General features: G+C 40.1%; 2 protein-coding genes across 7 annotated transcripts in view; one reads left to right on the forward strand and one right to left on the reverse strand.

The window, feature by feature from the left end:
- tncb (tenascin Cb) overlaps positions 1-19,889 on the forward strand; it is a 46,524-nt gene extending 26,635 nt beyond the window's left edge. For 3 of the 4 annotated variants that reach the window (XM_077600701.1, XM_077600702.1, XM_077600700.1), the window contains 20 exons: positions 2,931-3,487; positions 4,264-5,484; positions 5,688-5,951; positions 6,047-6,162; positions 6,336-6,489; positions 7,127-7,396; positions 7,647-7,832; positions 9,301-9,390; positions 10,090-10,353; positions 15,801-15,923; positions 16,185-16,328; positions 16,543-16,662; positions 16,829-16,972; positions 17,092-17,222; positions 17,325-17,457; positions 17,675-17,826; positions 18,149-18,245; positions 18,414-18,575; positions 18,684-18,847; positions 18,965-19,889. In XM_077600701.1, the coding sequence (XP_077456827.1) occupies positions 3,001-3,487; positions 4,264-5,484; positions 5,688-5,951; positions 6,047-6,162; positions 6,336-6,489; positions 7,127-7,396; positions 7,647-7,832; positions 9,301-9,390; positions 10,090-10,353; positions 15,801-15,923; positions 16,185-16,328; positions 16,543-16,662; positions 16,829-16,972; positions 17,092-17,222; positions 17,325-17,457; positions 17,675-17,826; positions 18,149-18,245; positions 18,414-18,575; positions 18,684-18,847; positions 18,965-19,075 (4,533 nt within the window). In that variant the 5' untranslated portion in view covers positions 2,931-3,000 and the 3' untranslated portion in view covers positions 19,076-19,889. Of the gene's footprint in view, positions 1-2,930; positions 3,488-4,263; positions 5,485-5,687; positions 5,952-6,046; positions 6,163-6,335; positions 6,490-7,126; positions 7,397-7,646; positions 7,833-9,300; positions 9,391-10,089; positions 10,354-12,647; positions 12,924-14,573; positions 14,847-15,800; positions 15,924-16,184; positions 16,329-16,542; positions 16,663-16,828; positions 16,973-17,091; positions 17,223-17,324; positions 17,458-17,674; positions 17,827-18,148; positions 18,246-18,413; positions 18,576-18,683; positions 18,848-18,964 lie in introns of all 4 variants that reach the window. The other variant, XM_077600703.1, reaches the window with a different exon arrangement.
- LOC144074325 (dual specificity testis-specific protein kinase 1) overlaps positions 1-21,881 on the reverse strand; it is an 82,479-nt gene extending 60,598 nt beyond the window's left edge. For all 3 annotated transcript variants that reach the window (XM_077600706.1, XM_077600707.1, XM_077600705.1), the window contains exons 1-2: positions 21,763-21,881; positions 18,927-19,048 (exon numbers count right to left, since the gene is read on the reverse strand). The gene's annotated coding sequence lies outside the window, so the exon portion shown is untranslated. The remainder of the gene's footprint in view (positions 1-18,926; positions 19,049-21,762) is intronic.
- Between the last annotated feature and the right edge of the window lie 139 nt (positions 21,882-22,020).

Consider the following 22,020-nt stretch of genomic DNA (forward strand, 5'->3'; position numbering starts at 1 on the left):
TATTTTGAGTGGAAAGGCAACGTTCTCTAAGTTATGATGAGGCGATAATGCATTAGATGATTCAAGTGTCCATTGTCCACCCCTGATCTCAAGGTGAAAAGATTTCCAGGCATTAATCCCATATTCAGGCATTACTATGACCCAGATTTGGATTCTGCACAATTGAATGCAGTTGAGTTTTTGTCATGGGTGACCTACAAAACAAGACATGCTTGACAAATTCTTCACAAATTAAAAGAAATTGTGCATTGCATCAGATCTTTCAACAATCCATCCCAGGAGAATGGTTGCTGTTGAATTCACAAAATATTTAGCGCTTTGACACACCAAGTAGGTTGTGTTACTCCATTATTCAGTTTGTTTGTTGTCAAGAAATCAGGCAGATGCTGTGCAGTGTTGGGTGACTGCAGATAGTTTGCAAATGTATTATCATTTTCAGAATTTTAGCTTTTAAAAGTAAAAATGTGATCATCCTGTTTTGATTGAATTTAGGAGTTGAGATTTGAGATGGAATTCGTTCACAAAAATGTTCAGGAATCCAAAATAAACTAGGTTCAGGTAGCAAAAAAGGAAATTGAATTAATCCTGAATTTACATTGACTGATATGTGCTATTTTATTAATATCTCGGGTGAGTGTAAAAATATATATTACTGTAGTCATTATGATTCAATAAAAAATAGATGTTCCTTCAAGGATACACAGATAAAAAAAACGTGTTTGAGATTCACATCACATTAATGGCATTATCATCATCATCATCTGATAGTTAAAAGATATTGACATTTGCTAGAATTAGTTTATGTCAAAAAATAGATCATTGATTTGGATGTAGTTAAGGTGGCAAGAGTGGTCCATTATAGCAATTAACCTCTCTGGCTGCCATCTAATCTCCGCAGTACACATTTATACACTTTTTTTGTTTTTAGTCATTTCATATCCAGACTCAAATAACAATTTCTTCATTTTCCCTTCCTCTGCACCAAATATCTAAATAAAGGCTTGTTTTTAATTCTGAATGTCTTTCATTACCTAGCAGTGAGCAGTGGAATAACAATAAACATGGGGCTCAGAATCTGTTGAAGTTCGTTTAATCTATTTCTAAATAAAGCAGTATGTTGCCTTAGCCAAATTTCCAACAAAGCTACTCTGGTCTGTCCAGTTATCCTTGTTTAAGGGTCCATGTGGAAAGTGGCCAGGATCTAAAGTGAGAAAGCTAACCATCCATCCACAACTAAGGCCTGAGCACCAACTCAAAGCAATTTTCTTTCTTTTTTTTTTCAGATTTTATCCCTACTTTAAGTTGCTTGGTTTTGTCTGTGTTACTGTGATGGTGTGCATGCACCAATGAGCACAAGCGTTTAAGACGCTGACAGGTTTTCGGTGCCCCCCTGGGTCCGGATCTTCATCATTCCCAGCAGCAAGCTACATTATCGCATTTGCAGTTACCCAACATGAAGGCGCTCATCTCTCCTGGCCTAATCAGGAGATTTGCGGGTGAAGGCATGGGATCCTTTTGCACAGAGCTCATCTGTCAGGTTGCCCTGTCACACCTAGAGACTAGAAGACTGAACATGTCTCCCAGGACCAGCACCTGCTATGTCTTAACACATACAGACTGGAGAACATTCCTCATGTTTTTGCTACTTCCCCAAAAGGCAAACACAGACACACACAGCATCCAATATGTTTCTCTTTTTATGTATGTGGGTGTGTCTCTCATGCATGTGTGTGAAAGCTGTGGGATTCAGCATCTGGTTGGCCCTTCTATGGCAACAATAACGACAACCCCAATGTAATGTATTTGCAAATCAGACTTTTTTTTTAACTTTCAGGTTTTTTAAAATTTGCCTCTGTATAAAATTGAGAATTCCACGTGGGCCATCTGATGGTGTTCGCTTTCTCGGAGCCCTCCCAACAGACACATGTTCTTATGTTAAAGCCATTTTGTCTTGCTTCTGTCCTTTTTACACTTGTGCTGTTTCAACACCCATCCTTTTAAAACTTCAGCTGGTTGAGACGTGTTCCTGTCAAATGTCTTGAAATGTCTGAATCCAATTTTGAGATGATGATAGCTATCTGTCTAGGTTCTGAAGTAGCAAAGAATGATGCTCTGACCACCCTGTTTCACTGTCATATTCACAGTCTTTTCAAAAATGGCTTGCTTTGTGATGTCCACGATTAGTCTCTTACACTAACTGAGTATTGCAGTCAATTCTTGAATTGAAATCATCTCTATAGGTTTTGCGAAGTAACAAGTCAACACAAAAATACTGTAAATAATCTAGAACTTGTATAATAAATAACCAACACAGAATCAATAAGCATAGAGAGTTAAAGTTGACCTCGAAGACACAAGCAAAGCTAAATTTTTCATCAGACCTTTTAAACAAATCATGTCATGGAGAGGTTTAGGAAAGATAAGAATCATGTTACACGGCTGAAACAAGCCCTAATGGTTGCCGGAAAAGCTGATTGGGAATGCTGACCTGCTGTTTTCTAGGTAGCAGATGAGTGTGTTTTAGAGACAGACCACATATGGTTTAACGACTATACTACGTCAGCTTTCATCCCCGGAGGCAATAGCAGCCTGCTCTCCACCATGCAGATGTTGTAGGGCTGTAAAAAGATTCTCATCATAAGTTAACATGGTCAAAAAAAGACCTTTTCAGACCCCCATGTTCACAGAGAGTCCATATACTAGAAATTGCATCATGGAAAACAGCAATTATTTCAAACAGATCAGAAAAGGGTCAGGAAATTGGACATATTGTAGATTTGTTGAAAAAAAATATTACATTTACCAATTTGGGGCATTAGGCATTTCTAAAATTTACTGCCTCTATGATGTCAATATTAATATGACATGATAGTCAACAAATGAGTAAATCACACTCTTCTTCCCTTTGTTTTGATTGTGTTTGATGAAAGGTCACATAAGGACAATTGGAGGAAAAATAAACAACTTCTACTCCACTCTTTGTGCTAGTGGAAGGTCAACATGGGGATAAAAGGCCTCATCTTGTACTGCGTGATACTGTCCATGGTCCTCAAGCCCTCTGCCAGTGGACTGGTAAAGAAAGTTATACGACATCGCAGAGAGGCTCTAATTCCTAAGAAGAATCAAGAGAACCTCACCCTACCAAACCCTGACCAGCCCGTTGTCTTCAACCATGTCTACAACATCAATGTTCCCTCCACATCACTCTGTTCTGTAGACCTTGATTCACCGGGTGGCACTGTGCCCAATCACAACAATGGCGCATTGAATATGCGGAACACTGAGCATATGGAGCACACGGTGGATGGTGACAATCAGATCGTCTTCACCCACCGGATAAATATCCCCAAGCAGGCGTGTGGCTGCAACAATCAGGCACCTGATCTAAAAGAAATCCTAAACAGACTGGAGATGTTGGAGACGGAACTTTCCAGTCTGAGAGAGCAATGTGGCAGTGGGGCAGGTTGCTGTGGATCTCAAGTTACCGGTAGGTTCATATAACACACTGTGTAATGGGTTTGGTGTGGTTCATATAATGTAAATGAGTCTGTTATAAAAGAATTCCCCAGAGGCATTCATGGAAAAAGAAAGAACAGCAAATCCATCACAACTGTTCCAGCAATTCTATCATTTCAAAATCTTATATGATTTTTTGTCATCAAACAACTCTCACTGTAGAAATTGAAAATCAAAAGCTCAGTGGCACGCTTTTATTTCTGTGTGTCAGTTTTGTCTATTGGCAACAAAAAAACTCAATCTTTTTGTTTCGTATACAATTGGTGACAGCGTGTGCTTTGAAGCAACACCATGTTTGCAACTTGCAATATGAAAATGAAAACTGAGACTTTCTTCCCTTAAAAGTTGTATTTGGATATAACCGTACACTTTACATTGGCTACTATTGCACTATTTAATAGTAGCCAAAGTCTTTCAAATTTTACTGATTAGTACTATTTTTTAAAGTTGTTTTTTTACCTAGGTCTACAATGTCTTTTGTGTCTGTCTTGCTACCGCAACCAAGGAAATTTCCCAAATACGGGATGAAATAAAGTTCTAATCTAATCTAATTTAACAAAATATTTTTATTTTGTCTGCGATCGGCTAGCCACCGATTCAGGGTGTTTTTTTCTCATTGTGGTTGGCAGTTGTATTAATGTTTGACAATGCTGTATATAATAAGATGCAGTAGTAAACTACATCCACAACAATGATCATATATGAACACAAAATAAAATTAAAATATTGCTTATTTTATTTTATCAGGAGAAGTTGCCACAAAACCCTACTGTAATGGCCGTGGAAACTGGAGCGCTGACACCTGCAGCTGTGTATGTGAGCCAGGGTGGAAAGGTTCCAACTGCACAGAACCCGAATGTACTAATGACTGCCAGGACCAGGGCCGCTGTGTGGATGGGAAATGTGAATGCTTCGAAGGCTTCACCGGTGATGACTGTGGCATTGAGCTATGCCTGCCGGACTGTGGTGATTACGGTCAGTGCGTTGAAGGAACTTGCCTCTGCGAGGACGGCTTCCTTGGCGAGGACTGCTCCCAGACAAACTGCCTCAACAACTGTCTGGGTCGTGGACGTTGCATTGATGACGAATGCGTTTGCGATGAGCCGTGGACGGGCTATGACTGCTCCGAGCTTATCTGTCCAAACGACTGCTATGACCGTGGACGCTGTGTCAACGGCACTTGCTTCTGTGATGACGGTTTCACTGGAGAAGACTGCGGTGAAGTCACTTGTCCAGGACACTGTAACAACCGTGGCATGTGTGTGAAGGGAATGTGTGTGTGTCAGAACGGCTATATTGGTGAGGATTGCTCCAAGCTCACTTGTCCGGAAAACTGCAATGAGCGAGGCCATTGCTTCAACGGCAAATGCATCTGTGACCCAGGATTTGAGGGAGAAGATTGTTCTGTTCTATCATGCCCTGAAAATTGCAGCAACAAAGGACAGTGTATAAACGGAGAGTGTATGTGTGATGAAGGATACCAAGGCGAGGACTGCAGTGAGCTTTCCTGCCCTAACAACTGCCTAGATCGTGGGCGTTGTGTTAACGGCCAGTGTATATGCGATAAAGGATTCACTGGGCAGGACTGCAGCATCAAGACCTGTCCTAAAGACTGCTTGGGCCGTGGGGAGTGTGTGGATGGCAAGTGTGTGTGCTTCGTTGGTTTCACTGGCAAAGGCTGCGGTGAGCTAACATGCCCCAATGACTGTCTCGGCCGTGGCCACTGTGTGAACGGCCAATGTGTTTGTCACAAGGGTTTCACTGGTGAGGACTGCAGTGAGAAGACCTGTCCTAAAAACTGTTTGGACAGAGGATATTGCAATGATGGCCTCTGCGTATGCTACGAAGGCTTCACTGGGATTGATTGTGCCATCATAACCTGCCCTGGAGACTGCCAGAACCAGGGACTATGTGATAATGGAGTTTGTATCTGCAATGAAGGTTTCGTTGGGGAGGACTGCTCAGCAGGTAAGGACAATGGGTGAATCCTCACTTCATCTTTCAAATATTGTTGTGATTGTAAACTTTTTTTAACTAAGATCTCAATGGGGATAAACACTTAATAAAAAAATGATAAATATACTTTGTACACTATGGCCTCTGTAGAATTAGAATGACTTTCCTAAACATGGCTTATTTTGTTTTTGAGAGCTCGTTCTCTGTTTTACAAGTTTCCCCACCAAAGGACTTAACTGTTGAAGAGGTCACACCTGAGACAGTGGATCTGTCTTGGGATAATGAGATGCGTGTGACAGAATACCTCATCACCTACGTTCCCACGTCCCCTGGAGGTTTGGAGCTTGATGTGCGGGTTCCCGGGGACCAGAAAAAGGCCACAGTTAGAGAGCTTGAACCAGGCATTGAGTATCTGATCAGCGTTTATGCTATTCTCAACAACAAGAAAAGCATTCCTGTAACCGCGAGGGTGGCAACACGTATGAAAATTCCAATTTATAAATGATCATAAAACGGTGTCATCAACAGTCTCGCTATCTAAAATGGTGTAAGTTAATGGTTTCTAACATTACAGACCTTCCTGAGCCTGAGGGACTGAAATTCAAAGCAGTGCGCGAGACATCCGTGGAAGTACAATGGGACCCTCTGGATATTCCCTTTGATGGCTGGAACCTCATCTTCAGAAACACTGTGGGTCTTTTGACAAACCTCCATTACAGGCTACAGTCACTTTCAGAGTGTTCCATAGTATTAGAATAGGATTTTTTTTTCATATGATGCAAATCGTTAACAAGCCAACCATAAGAAAAATCTTAAGGGGCTTAATGCCAGTGTTTTTCTATGCTATTTTGCTACTCTCACAGAAAGAGGAAGACGGCGAAATTTTGAGCTCCCTCGGCCGTCCAGACACAACCTTTGAACAGTCTGGCTTGGGCCCAGGCCAAGAATATGAAGTTAAACTGGAAGTTGTTAAAAACAAGAAGCACGGACCACCTGCCTCCAAGAATGTTGTCACAAGTAAGTGTACATATTCACACTCTCAAAATGTGGGCTTAAAAGTAACCTAGCAGTTTATCCAATAGGGAATGAGCCAATACGGAGTTATTTATACCCAGCACATTGGCTTGAGGGTTTTACCCTTTTGACCCAACACAGGAAAGACTTCTGAAAACTGTCTGGGTTCATTGAACCTCAAATAAGACCTTGATCTTTGTTGTTTATTTCTGAACGTGTCACATATGTCATCATGACACCGGGGAAATGTTTTAAATTGTGAGAGGAAAATGTGTGACGGGTATTCTTTGAATGGAAAACAGTAGGATCTTTGTTATTTCATTCATACTAATGCATGTTAACCTTAATTATTATTATTATTATCATTATTATTAGAGTAAATAAATAATTTGATTGTTGCGTAAATGAAATATTGAAGTGCTTTACTGACAACTTGTTGCATGAGTTAGAAAAGCTCAAAGGTTTTATGCACACATACAGAGGCAATTAACCTTCTCTGATGTGGCTGAGCATTAAAACTGTAAACCCTGAGGAGATGGAAAAGTTGAGTATTGAGTTGTTAAGGACCCATGCCACATCTAGCCATATTTTTTAACAAGCACAACAACATTATCTGCTTGTGTGTTTATTACTCCGTTAGGGATTGACGCACCACTCCAAGTGAACATCCGTGACGTGACAGACACAACAGCGTTGGTGACGTGGTTCCAGCCTGTGGCCAATGTGGATGGAATCAGCATTTCTTTTGGGCCTAGTTCCAGCCCTGCTGATCGCAGTATGGTTGAGCTTTCCTCCACAGACACTCAATACCACCTCGGAGGACTCATGCCAGACACCCAGTATGAAGTGTCTCTGACAGCCCGGAGGGGAGACCGGTCTAGTGTCCCTGTCTATGAATCATTCCTCACAGGTAAGAACCTCCCAGAGAATATTGGGATTATAATCTGTTGTATTATTACGTACTAGTTACGGTAGGGTGAGAGGGATGTTTCCTACTGAGGCGGATTTCATTATGGTTGCTTTTTAAAGGATCAGATACCATAAATTCAGAATAGAGATGAATACATATTTTCTGTGTTAGGAAGTTGTAGTCACTTGACCTAATGGAAGCAACTTGTTGCTGATAAGTGTGCACATGAAATCAACTTCTGTATGTGTAGACTTGGATGCCCCCAGGGACCTTCAGAAGTTGGAACTGACTGATGAAAGCATCACTCTTGAGTGGAAAAATAGCCAAGCTCAGGTGGAAAACTACCGCATTAAGTATGGACCTCTCTCCGGAGGCGAACACAGGGAGCTGCTCTTCCCAGCCGGACCCAAAGACACAACTCACGCCAAGATCATTGGTACACACTATCTCAGTGTCTCACACTACCACAATTTATCAATTACACATTGCAGAGGCAAACTAAGATTTCTGCCCAGCATCTCATGTAACCTTTCAGTAAGGAATTAGCAATACTTTGTTTCACAAACCTTGATATCGCTATTCATGGTTGGTCTCCCCAAGCATAATGAAAAGCTCATAGGCAATCAAACCAATGGATAAGGAATATGATTTAATTCATGAGTCAACCAGACGTGAGAAAGAAAATACAATTCATACATGATAAGATAAGGTTGGATCATTGATAATGTAAACTGCTAAAAGAAAATCCAGTAGATGTTGATGAATTTTCACAAGTATAGTTTACACCGTTTTGGCATCATAGATAAGTTATATGTTAAACCTAATAAATAGGTATTGTCACCGATCATGCTAGCAAAGTTTTCCTATTTCTTTTTTTTATTTGGTACCTACATTATAGAGAGTAGTGAGAAATAAACATTGACACTATAAAATGGATACCCTTAAACTTACTTGGACAAGTATTTGTCATGTGATCTAATGAAGTGTTATTTTCCACAATCTCATTTCTACAATGGCTTGCCTTTGTTTTGTATCATGAAATGTTTGCCCAACTACAATAGGCCCATTTTATGAGAAAACCACCCAGGGGGATTTGGCATTCACTTTTTAAATTGAATCACACTGCAGCTTCTCTTTGAGCGCTTACTCAAGTAAGAGTAGACATGTTTTCATCTATCAATGCTGTTGACATCATAAAGCAACGCTTTGAGCCTTGTTTTTTTCCTGTTTGTTTCTAGATTAAATACAATAAGAGAGAGGAAAAACTTTGTCTAATAGTGTCTTTGTCTGGCGCAGTTCTTTGTCCTTGGGAGGCCCATCTCATGGAAATAAAGCATTGTGTCCATTCAGCAGACGTCCCCCTCTTCTCCAAACGCACCTCAGTAGTGCTTTCACACAGTTATTATCTGTAATTGCCTTCACGCTCGTGATTTTATTGATAATGAGTTTCCTGGGTATTAGGTGTAATTTCATGCTGCAGAACTCTGTGTGTGATGACCTCTGTGGGAGTTAATAAAGGAATTAAAGGCGATCGGGCCTAGAGAGGGCTTAATTGTGAAAACCAAAGGCTTTCCACAGCCAGCTGTATCATTGGGTGTAGTGTTTCGGCTGCACGACAAGGGCCCTATAGATCCATCAATGCAAATACACCAGCCGTGTTCTACTATGAGCTCAAGCTTACCATGAAATGCAATTTGGCTGCAAGCTATTGTGCTATCACGCCACACGAAAGTGTTTTTGTGTCCGCCACAGCCACCAAAACCATTAGCAGAAACAGCTGGCCACTTGACGATACAGCCTCTCAACCATTCAACTGGTGAAAAATGCAGGACTTGAGCAAACAATTCATGACATTTTTTTTTCACTGTTGAGTGTAAAATGCAGTATTTTGCTTGGCTGTCTAGGTCTGAGACCAGGCACAGAGTATGGAATGGGAGTGACAGCAGTAAAAGACGAACGGGAGAGTCTACCCACGACCACCAATGCTGTGACCGGTACGAAGCTCTCACTTGTCTTTCACTACAATAGCACATTTACCGGTAGATTAGCAGTCTGTGTACATAATCATACTGCAGTGGTATTTTTTTAATTTAACAATTACAACAAAGTTTGTGCTTTATATGATGGCGCCATAATTGTCCTCATATTCACTTTTTTGGGAGTGCCTTTTAACTCTTTAAATCTTTTCAGGTTACACCAAAAGTGTCGCAAATGCCCTCACAGTTTAACGTCCATTTTTTTGGCATGCCACAAAGCATGGACTGGTGCCTTAAATCCCAATTCAATATTCAAGTTGGCAGTAGCGAATGATTTTGGACTGCAAAGAAATGGTTGCCCCTCGTACATTTTTAAAATCATGCCATAGCCGATTAAAATTCTAAAAGAATTACTTGCATTCATTGACAGCCACAACAATATTCAGATGCAAGACACAGTCTCATGCAAGATTAGAATTCTGATCGCTTTTCTACACCTACTCAAAACTTAAATTGCCATCGATTGCTGCTCAGCTCTAGTATTCAATTTGCTGGGTGTATAGCGGTGAAAAGAGTAAAGGCATGGGAACAGGCTATTGTGAGTATGCTTTACATACTGTGTATGTCACTAAGCTAAAAATAAGTCATGTTGATTATTATGTCCTCTGAAGAGAAGATTAAATCCCAATTTATAAACTCTCATCCCCTCTATTTCAGCACTGGATGCTCCAAAGGACCTAACTGTTATCGAGGTGACAGAAACAACAATGATGATGGAGTGGAGACGCCCACTGGCCAAGCTGGACTCCTACCGACTTGTCTATGTTTCCGCTGATGGTCAAAGAGCAGAGGAGGTGGTTCCAGGAGCTTCTGAGTCATACACATTGCGAGGCCTGACAGCAGGCATGCTCTATACCATCAGCATCACTGCCGAGAGGGGCCGCAGGACAAGTGCAGCAACCACCATCTCGGCACCGACAGGTTAGTAACTCAGCGATGTTTTAGGACTAATACGAAGGAATGAAGAGGGGTTCAGCCTCACTTTTATTGTTTGGTTATTTATCTGGAGGATTATCTATTTCCTGATTTTTTTCATCACTAACGTCATTAATTTCAACTTGTTACCAAAATTTTAGACTTTCAATTTTAGTATTTTTTTCATTTCACATTTAATGTGATTTTTTTTTACAGCAATGCAGGATTCAACCAGCAAATTCTAAGATATTTGACATAAATTTCCCATGTTTTCTATGAAAGTGACAGCGTCTCCATTTTGAATTAGTTTTACGCCTGTTTGGCTTTTTCATTTAATATTCTGTCCCGCCATTTCTGTTTTTGACTTTGCTGTTTATGTTTAACAGAAAGGGACAACTGTGTTCCAGACATTTTAGACAAAAAAAACTGTTACAGAACAAAGCTTTTCACTCTCTAAAAAAACCTTGCCTGATTTTTTTTTTCATACTAGTTTAAATAACAATAAGGATGCTCTTTCCACACTTATCTCAGTGCTCAAATAGCCTCTAAGATGTTTAGGACATTAATAAAAATATTTGTGGTAAAATATAAAAAAGTTCTGCCTTAGAAGGCTTGCAAATAATGGTTCATTATATATTTTGGGAGACTATCCTTAAGTATAATGAGCAGGGTCATGGCAGTGGTGGTGAGGGGGAGCATTGAACAGTTTTCATTCATGTGGTAATTGTTGACGTGAGCCTTGGTCCCCTCTGGTTTTGTGCGATTTGACCACGATGAACTCTGGGTCTGTCAGATAAAAGGCCACATGCTGGGATTCCTGTTAAAACATTGTCTCTAAAATCAGCAGCCATCTAATCCACAGCCTGTGCTGATCTGTGCAGCCTTTATCGTCTCTAGACATGAACATCGATTGGTTTCATTTTACAGGAGGAATTGGAGAAAAGAGGTGGGGAGTTGGGAGTTAGACCATTTTTTCGGGGCTCTATATACTGCAGACTTGCCAATTAGAGGACGCCATATATTGATTCCACATTGATCTGAATGAATATAAATGAACAGCCCAGTTTGGTATAGTTCATTTTTACCGCTTCTAATTTGCTACAGCTTTAATGCACCCACCCTCTGTTGCAGCATGTGATCTCCTGACCTTTGTTTGATGTGTCACTTTGCTATTCTTTTTTTAATCCATTGGTGCGCTGTGTATTTGCATCGTATGATGTTAAGAGATGCCAACCCCTATCATCAAGCCTCCAGAACCTTCTGGATATGTCAGAAAAATGTGTGTAGCCAAAGGAAACACACACCACGAGAAAGACTAAACAACACTAGCATTTCATAAATAATCATAAATTACCAGTATGTACTTAAAAACAGGGACATATTTTTAAATCACCCTGTACTACACGGCCACTGTTTTTAGTAACAGATGCTTGAACAGTATTACACTATGGGAGACAATGAAATTGTGTTATCGTGTATGACCAATCACAAGCCATGTGTATGCAAACAATTATAAGGTCAAGTTTGCAAAGTAGTTCCCCTTCAAGTAATTAATGGAAAGGTGTAAAAAAAATATAATTTATCAGCAGTCATCATCCGTCCCATCACTCACTGTCTTTCATGAAATCTGTTGTGCATCAACTATGAGGTGTTGAGATGATGTTTGAGTCTGATTTCAATTCTCGGAATGCTTTCCCACACAATGTGCTCCTATACTTGCACATTGTTGAAATGGGTCAGGTACTTTCTACCTTCCTGGCAGAGCTACTCTGCAGCTTCAAATGTTGATAGCCCATTCTTGTTCATTAATGGGCAGAGGCTGCATTGCGTGTCAGCCTTATGCTTTCAATCTTTGAGACGTCTCTCTCATATGGTAATAAAAAGAGTATGGCTTTTGTCAGCCATCAATATTGAGGCGCATTGTTCAGCCTCGTCTTTTGTAGTGAAACTAGAGAAATAGCATTTGACTCAAATACAAATGTGGTATAATTAGTGTCAACACCAATTTTCTGCTGTTCACATACTCCACTCATTGTTTGGATGTTCAACGTGGGCACTGCAGTATATATATGAATGCTTTGTTCGTATGGCGAAGGTTAAACCTATAATATCTTCTTTCAATAATACATTGTCATTTCTTTAAACCAGAGCTTTACAAAGTGTGAATTGGACCCCTTCGTAGGGTGCATCACGATGACACATTTTCAGCCTTTGTTTCTGTGGACCACTCGTCTAAATAGTTCATTCTTTGTGTGTCACCATCCTTGTAACTCCATGCCGGTATGTGTTTCATCACCCAGCGGAGGAGAAGCCCATTGTGGGTAATGTCACTGTCAGCGATGTGTCATGGGACAGCTTCCTCCTGTCCTGGTCTGCAGAGGAAGGGGCCTTTGAAGCGTTTCTGATCGAGATTACAGATGCAGAAACGGGCGCTGAGTGGCAAAATCAAACTGTGTCAGCCGATGCGCGCAGCATTGTCATCTCTGGCCTAACTCCCGCTACCTGGTACAGAGCCAATCTGTACGGGGTCTACGGGGGCCTCTTCTTAGATCCTGTATTTGCAGACACCATCACAGGTATAAATAATAAACACAGTCAATGCTGGGGCCTGAGTCTTTCCCTCCCTTTATACCTCTCTTGCTGCCTCAGACTATGCGAGGGATTTTCTCAGGGGACTTTCCAAATGAGAGTTAGTTGAGTGTCACATTGTTTTATAAGTTTCTTTCTAATTATTTTAAAAGAGTACTAAAATTTTAAATCTCTGAATAGAACATTTTCAAAACAAATTATACTACTATTTCTTCAGAAAATCCAGTAAAATACATACTTTTTTACAATTTTTCAGAATTTAGAGTGTATGTCAATCCACCTTAAATCATGCATCAACATTTTAAAGATAAGGATTGTTCAGGGGGAAAACAAGCAGAACTGACAGGAATTAAATTAAAACTCAAAGGCTTTTGTCAATTTGTATGAGACTGCTCGTCTGTATGCATCTCGAGTCCTCGAAAGAGTGGGCCGCTCTTCATTCTCAGGCTGCCATTGCCTCTAGTCTCTAATGCTTGGGTGCCAGGGGCTTCCGAGGCCATGCAGAATATGGCATACACTCAACAGTCTATTGTCTGCATGTAATGGCTGATCAAACCATCTTTTTTTCCAAGAGAATTAAACATTCCAAGTGCTGAATGCAGGCACTGACTAACTTAATTATGTCGTGCACAGTAGTCAACACTAGTCAAGTGGAGAAAGACATTACAAGGGAGATTAAGTCTTCTAAATGAAAAACATTATGCGGGGAATCTTTGATTAGCCGAATAGTTTTATGTAACAAATTACCAACACAACCACAAACTGCTGCAGATAGCAAGACGTATTAGCTTGGAACACTTGCGAGTTACAGTATATGATCACAGGCTACTAGTTAAGTTGAGACATGGAACTGCAAGCAGTTTCTCTTTGAAAACCCTTGTTATAGCAGTTGCTGGTGCATAGCCTCATCCAATAACAAGGTCCCTTTTGTGAATGGGGCTTTTCTTCCCCCTGGGTACGGGGGTGTGAAGACAGAAACAAAGTGGATGTAGCAGTGTTGAGAAGATGACATCAGTAGCAAGTTTGTGCTTATAAGAAGATAGATGTGATCCTCCCTTTGTTGCACTGACCAGATAAAAGCAACAATGAGTGAGCGCTCCCACAAGATATTTTTTTGATTGTCAGAAATGGTTCGAGGCAAACCCTTGAAACTCTCACAATTGGCATTGCTAAACTTCATTTTACGAGTTATTTTATTTAAAATTATTTTTAGACTATTTTAAAATCTCTGGCCCATGTGTCAGTAAATTATACCAGAAATTTCCCTGGCTAATCAGGGTTTTTCCTAGCTGTAGAATTTTACATTCTGACCAAAACAACAACAACAACAACAACAAAAACTTCATAAAGTTGAATTCAAGTCACGTTCATTTATATAGCCCTTAATCACAACGAATGGCTAAAAGGTCTTCACAGGCCCATAGTTACAGCATCCCCTGAGCTGAACCCCCCAAACGAGCAAGAAACCATCCAAAATGCCCAACAGAGGAAAACAGGAAACGTTGGGAAGGGTCTCAGATATAAATCAGGTCAATAGAGAATAAGAATAAGGACCTTATATCAAATTATTGTTGCTCAATGTCAAAGCATTGTTGAGTTTCACAGAAGAGCAAAACTTACTTTCCCTTGTCACTCAGAGACTGAACCACAGGTGCAGGCTCTCCAACTATCTGACATCACTCCCGAGAGCTTTAGATTGGTCTGGACAGCAGAAGAAGATGCCTTCGACACCTTTGTCATAATGGTGAGCCAGGCTGAGAGTCCAGACCAACCACAAGAGCTGGTGTTGGGTGGCGAAGACAGAAGCGCAGAAGTGACAAACCTCAGCGAGGACACACAGTACCAAATTGAAATATTTGGACTAATTTTGGGAAGACGCTCCAAGTCTATAATCGAGGGGGTGAGAACAGGTACAGCTTGAAAGGGTGGTGTCAAGAAATGAAAATCCGGGAATGGATTTTCATTTGTATTTGTCTCGTCCACGTGGTCAATGTTTTTCCCCTATACCGTCACAAGCATGGAATAATGAAGGTCAATGTTTTATTATTTGTTTACTAACCAGGCGGTGAACAGTACGTGTTCAAGCCACTTGGTGCAAAAATATCTCTGAAATCTAAATATGTTTTCATTTAGAAACCACTTTAGATGTGTTTGCTTTGTCTTATGTCTGTGGCTTGGTGTGTCATAATCCTCAGTGGTTTAAGTCAACTGCAGTAGTCACTAGAAAAAGGAAGAATTGAAAATTCTGTCCAAAATTTGATCCTAAATATCTCAGAGTTAGACATGTCAGTTGGCTACCACTTAAGTCTTTTACTGAGCTTTCTTGTGTCTGGTTGTCCTACCAGCAATGTCTTTGCTTCTTTTTTTAATGGAAGGAGGTGGGGCTACTGTCTCTGTCATATAGAACTGGTGTCTATGGTGTCCTTTTTGTTCCCTGGGGCTAAGGCTTTACTCCTGGGTTGCGTGGCGGATGTATTGTCTCTTGATGAAATGGGGACAAGTTAATCTCCTCAGGTCTGTCACGCAAGATACTGTTACTACTGGCCACTACTGGGAAGTTCCTTGTGGCAGCACTGGCTTCCACTGGTCTCCTTTGTCTGTCTACATCACTTCACAAACTCTCTCTCTTTCCCTCCGACTCCAAGCCTTTTAGAGAAGGACTGTGTTCAAGCTGCAATCCTTTTACTGCTTTAACAAATGTGTTCTAATGCTAAAATGCTTGATTTCATGCATAATTAGTTGCTCACTTAGTTTGTTTTTCTGCTCTCTAGTACTCACCAGTGTGAGAACGCAAAGACCATTTTGCTCACAACCTTATGTTGATTTCTGTTTTTTTTGTGTGTCCAATGTGAAATTTCTGCCAGATCTGGGTCCACCCAAAGGCATACGCTTCTCTGATGTCACTGATTCATCTGCTACTGTCCACTGGGTCATTCCAAGAGCCCGTGTGGACAACTACAGGGTCACATACGTGCCTGCTCATGGAGGTCAGTGTTATCTATTTTTGATCAACATTAAGATCACTCACACACACAAAAAGTCTTATAGTACATAAAAAAATAATCTGGATCATTTTACCAGCTGGTACTCTAGCTACTGTATTCTACTAAGTTACCAAGTAATAGATTCAATATTGAGTGCTTGCTTCTAGGTACCTTTTGTGTGTGTAAGGCCATTGTTTACGTCAACTCTTTATATGAAATATCAGTAATATTTCTCAAGTAACACCATATTGTTTGGCCACTCAGGAAATGCCAAGTCTCTGACTGTGGATGGATCAAGCTCACAGATTGTACTACCCAACTTGATACCTGGTGTTACCTACGAGGTTACTGTCATTGCACTCAAGGCGCAGAGGGAGAGCGAGCCTGGTTCGGATAGCGTCACTACTGGTAAGATATGTTACGCTGAGAAAATAAACATGCAGTCTGAGCTGCACAATTGCAGGTAGGTACACGTACATTCAAATTAGATACAGGTTCAAAACATTAATACTGCAAACTGGATGACATTACACTGCACTGTCATTCATAATAGTGCCTGTTGAGTCTTTATTCAACATCCTCCAGACTTTCACACCCATGCCTATGTAATTTTGTGTTGCAGCTTTAGATAAACCACGTGGTCTGACTGCAGTGAATATTACAGACAGTGAAGCTCTACTTCTCTGGCAGCCCGCTATCGCTACTGTAGATGGCTACGTTATCACGTACAGTGCAGACTCAGGTAAGAAATCATTGCGTGAAAGGTCACACAACCATCTTCTACCAGCCATTGCATATTTGCGATTTAGCCGAGTTAGTGCTATTTTAAATACAGTATATTTACCATATAAACTCCACACAGCCATATTCATCCTGCACGGTGTATATTTTGCCATTTGTTTCCCCAGTGGCTCCAGTGATGGAGCGCGTGTCAGGAAATGTGGTGGAGTTTGGGATGACCACCCTGGTACCAGCAACTCGATATACTGTAAAGGTCTATGCCATTAGGGAGTTGGCCAAGAGCGCAGTAACAACAACTGAATTTGTCACAGGTGGGTTTTTTTTTCTCTACAAGAATCTGTTTTTTTCTACAACACATGAATAAATAACAAATTGTAATCCATTAGACAAGGATATTGCAATCCCATAGTGCTAAAAACTCTATCTTTAGATGTGGATGCCCCTCACGACTTGGCAGCCAGCAACATCCAGACTGAGTCAGGATTGCTAACCTGGAAGCCACCACGTGCTGATATTACTGGGTACATTCTCAGTTTTGAGTCTACTGATGGCGTCATTCGGGTAAATAGACACATCAAATGTTTTTTTTTAAAAGACACACTGGCATTTTGTTGCATAATTTAATATACTCACTAACACAACATATTTTTCTCCTAATCTTAGGAAGTGGTTCTCAGTCCCAATGCAGTTTCCTACAATATGGTTCAGCTCAGTGCTTCAACAGAATACTCAGTTAGGCTGCAGGCCATCGCCGGGCCAAAGAGAAGCAGAGTTATCAGCACTGTCTTCACCACAAGTAAGTAGATGAGCTCATGGCCACAGTAATGTTGGGGGAAAAAATACATATATATTCATTTTGGTAATAATGACCTCGGAAAATGTTAAAACAAGCTTAAAATGTCTCAATAGGATAATGTATTGAAATGTATTACTAATGATATTTTATTAGAATGACTTGATTTATTGTTAACCAAACGGATACCATTATAAGTTTTTGTACCCATGTTTTTTAGCTGGGGTACTCTACAAATACCCCAGGGACTGCTCCCAGGCATTGCTAAATGGTGATACCACATCTGGTCTGTACACCATCTATCTGGCTGGAGATGAGAGCCAGCCTATTCAGGTTTACTGTGACATGACAACTGATGGAGGCGGATGGATTGTATGTACTACCTGAAATAATCCTTGCCATACAATATGTTGCTATTTTTTTAGGAAGTGAAAGAAATTTTAGTAAAACTTTTTATTGGTGACCTTTTATAAGTATTTCTATCATGACTATCCACAGTCTAATATACCTTACTTTCATTATAATGAAATTGTGACGGATTTATCATTACCAGTACTGCCTTACAGGAAGGAATGTGACATCCACATTCATATTTTTACTTTCTATAAATATGAAGTTATTTATTGTTGCTATAAAAGCTTTAAAATAACAGAAGTCCTGCTACATTAATTATTTCTTTATTTTTCTATGACAGATTTTCCTCAAACGCCAAAGTGGAAGGCTAGAATTTTTCCGAAACTGGAAGAATTACACAGCTGGCTTTGGGGACATGAATGATGAATTCTGGCTAGGTACATACTAATAATGATACAGCAAACAAGTTTCTGTATAATATAGACTGCTTTCATATCGCTTTGAATACTAAACAATAATTAAGCACATCAAGCACATGAAGCAAATAAATGTACGGTAAATGATTGGATACGTTTTCACGTTAAGAATTTTGTTTTGTTTCTCAGGTTTGTCCAACCTACATAAACTCACAGCTGGGGGTCAGTATGAGCTGCGGGTGGACCTTAGAGACAAAGGAGAAACAGCCTATGCTCATTACGACAAGTTTTCTGTCTCTGAACCCAGGACACGCTACAAGGTCCATGTTGGTGGATACAGTGGAACGGCAGGTAACAACAAATAAATGGAAAAGTCTAGCATGATGCAACAAAGCAGTACTCAAAGAGTCCTGAATGACTTAAAATCTTTTTTAAAAAACCTGCTTTCTGTCTTTGAAGGTGACTCAATGACTTATCACCATGGTCGTCCATTCTCCACTTTCGACCATGACAATGACATCGCCGTTACCAACTGTGCTCTTTCATACAAGGGCGCTTTCTGGTATAAAAACTGTCACCGTGTCAATCTCATGGGAAGATATGGTGATAACAGTCACAGCAAGGTAGACTTAATTTACTGTTTTTTGGGAGGCAGAAGAAAAGGGACAATTACAGTGCTGCACTAAAATGTTGAATCCCTACCTATTTCTCAATTTTGGATTGTATTTCTTCATCCTCAGGGCGTCAATTGGTTCCACTGGAAGGGCCACGAGCACTCCATTGAGTTTGCAGAGATGAAAATCAGGCCATCCAACTTCAGAAACCTAGAAGGACGGAGGAAACGCTCTTAAATGCATCGCCTTCAGCAAGGAAAACATTGCTACTATTCTTCACGGATTCCCCAGCAAACATCTCGACCCAGACCTAAACCTCTTCCCCGTCATGCACCAACCAAAGCCACTGCCAAGACCCTTGCTGCTTCCATGCAGATAAACACACTCTAAAAGTTCTCTTACAGGCTGCCTATATCCCTTGCTGCCTGGGCCAAAATGTATATGCATGTTGCGAACTGGACTTAAGTGAAGCCCGGACAGATTTTGAGTAACACACCAAAGAGAACTGAAGAATACGAGACATGATAATCCAAATCTCTTGTGTTTGTGGCATTTGTCATGAGGCATGTGTGCATCTTGGGAATTACAGTATGTACGGTAATTAATTGACCCCTCTCACAAGCCAAGACATGTTAAGCTTGAGGATTTCACAGTTGGTAATTAGGTTAACGACGGGCAAAGAACAGCGATGATTACGTCGGAAAAGAGATAGCACAAGTCAAATAAAAGACACGCCCTAAGGTCCCCCTTCCCCAAACCCGTATAAATTGCCATTTGTTGGTCTTTGTGTGACTAAACTTGTTGTCTCTGTGCCACTTTATCCTCCCCTGGTTTCCTCACATCCCTTTACGCAAGTTGATCAGTGGTAGGATAGGTATGAAAAAAAGAAGAAAAAAAACATTGGTTGCAATGCTTTCCACTCATTCTGACAGTCACGAGCCACTGTGTTGTGCATTAAAGGAGACATATTTGGGGTTTTTTTCTGAATTTAAAACTGTGGCTTGCATACCTGTCAACCTCTGCCGATAACTGCCCTTATAAATGATTATGATTCCCCTTACAAACCCCCCAAAAAACTTACAAACACCGTACGACGTACGGTGTTTGTAAGGTTTTTTGGGGGTTTGTAAGGGGAATCATAATCATTTATAAGGGCAGTTATCGGCAGAGGTTGACAGGTATGGGCTTGGTTTTTAAAAAAAAAGGTCCCTTGGTCCAAATACTCATGTACAAATAAAAGTTATATATTTCAAATATTCCCGTGGAGCTGTGTATTAGTCCTATGTTTAGGTCACAGAGAGACAAAATTTAAAACCGTTTCCTCAAAGATGAATTTTCACAAAAAGTGCAAAATTAATGACTTGCTTTTATTAATATTACACCCGATGGTCAGTGAATGACCTAACTACAAAGTACTTGTATACAAGCAGTTTCCCATATGTCCCCTTTAAAAACACTAACACACTCTTTCACATTATGTGTTTGATGAAACCAAGGCAGGACCTTTTATTGATTATATATATTTTTTTCATACTTGGAAAAATGCAAATAACTAGATTTAGTTCAGAAAAGAGGATTGATGTATTGTGACATAAAAGAGTTGAATGCTCAAAATATTAAAAAAAAGAAGAAAAAAAAGAAAAATAGTCAGCTCAATTTGTTGTTTAAAATGTTTCGGATGAGCCAACTAGAAATCCAGTAAATGTTTTCCAGCCCATGTTTCCCACCACGGCAGGATACTAAACCACTGACCATCAAAAGAATGCCTGTGTAAATTTGTTTTGTTCTTATTGATTTGTTTGTTTATAACTGGATGAACAACAGGTGTTTCTCTGTAAACTGTATTACAATAAAACTGTTTGTTTTAAAAGGTGTATTTAATCATGAGCCAACTCTTTAGTACAGAAAAATATTAATCATTATAGAATAAGAACCAACTTCTGAAGAATTTATAGATCAATAAAGCTCCCTTAAAGGCTTAGCGATATTATTGACAATAGCAGTGAGATATGATTTAGAATTTCTTTATTTTCTGCTAAGAATAAAGATGAGAAGGTCATACACTAACATTTAGACCTCAATTTAGTTTTTTTCAATCACTATCGAGTTAATTATTTGAGTTACATGGCTACTTAAAATCATATTGAAATTGGTAAACAGTTCATAGTCTTAGTCTGGTATGATGCTTTTGAAACAAAACAAATTCATCGTGAAGCATCGAACTCAATTGAAAACCCAAAAATGATGAGCATCAAAAGGGGAGGAAAAGTAAAACCGGAAAAGAGCAAAATCTTCATCTGACGTGACCTCACTTCATTCTGTGCAAAAAGCCTATGAGCTGAATTGGAGCTGATTACCCAAAACACTTAAGAATTCGCCAAGGCCCAACCTTCCATCTTATGAAATGAAATGTTTGCAAAAAATCAGCAAGAGCAGCTGCAAAAGTGACCGCCTTCTTTGAAGGGAAAGCATAATAAATAAATAAAAACGTGCACGAGCCACCATTACGATAGAAATATGGAAATCAGGAGCAAAAAAAACGTATTTGTGCGTGGGACTGAGTTTCTTTAGGCCATAGCAAGGTCGGTCTTAGGTTGGCACATGTCATTTAAAGCAATGGGCAAAATTGCCCATTTTTAATGACTAGTGGGAAAAAAATGCACACGTAGCCCAGTCTATAGATGGGAAAATGCACAACCCTAATCAAGCACGTCAGCCTGAAGAACCCAAGGGCAAGTAAGTTTTGTGACCTGCAAGACCTTTCTGTGCTTGCAAGATGATCTGAATTTAAACACAATCTTTAACACCTATGTGGCCAAATACTTTGGCACAGCACCGTTGAAAATTCCAATCTGGTGTTGATATACGCTTTGACCTTTTTCTCTAAAACTGCATCATGTCTTAAAGTGAGTTTTTGTACTTACCAGCTTTCAATAAGACCAAACAAACACATCACATGTCCTCAAAACCATGTGGAAATCAATTGAGGGATGACGTCAACTTCCTCTTTTCGTTTAGCTTGTATTGCCCTCCGGTGGAGAAAATGTGTACTGCAACACTTATTTTGTCAAACGCCTTGAATTCCAAGCATAAATAATATTTGGCTTCGACAATTTTTACCAATATTATGTACCAAATATTTGTTACAGTATTGCCCTCCGGTGGAGAAAAACCTGTACTGC

This window comes from Stigmatopora argus, chromosome 5 (assembly GCF_051989625.1).
Source record: "Stigmatopora argus isolate UIUO_Sarg chromosome 5, RoL_Sarg_1.0, whole genome shotgun sequence".
NCBI classification, from domain to species: Eukaryota; Metazoa; Chordata; class Actinopteri; order Syngnathiformes; family Syngnathidae; genus Stigmatopora; species Stigmatopora argus.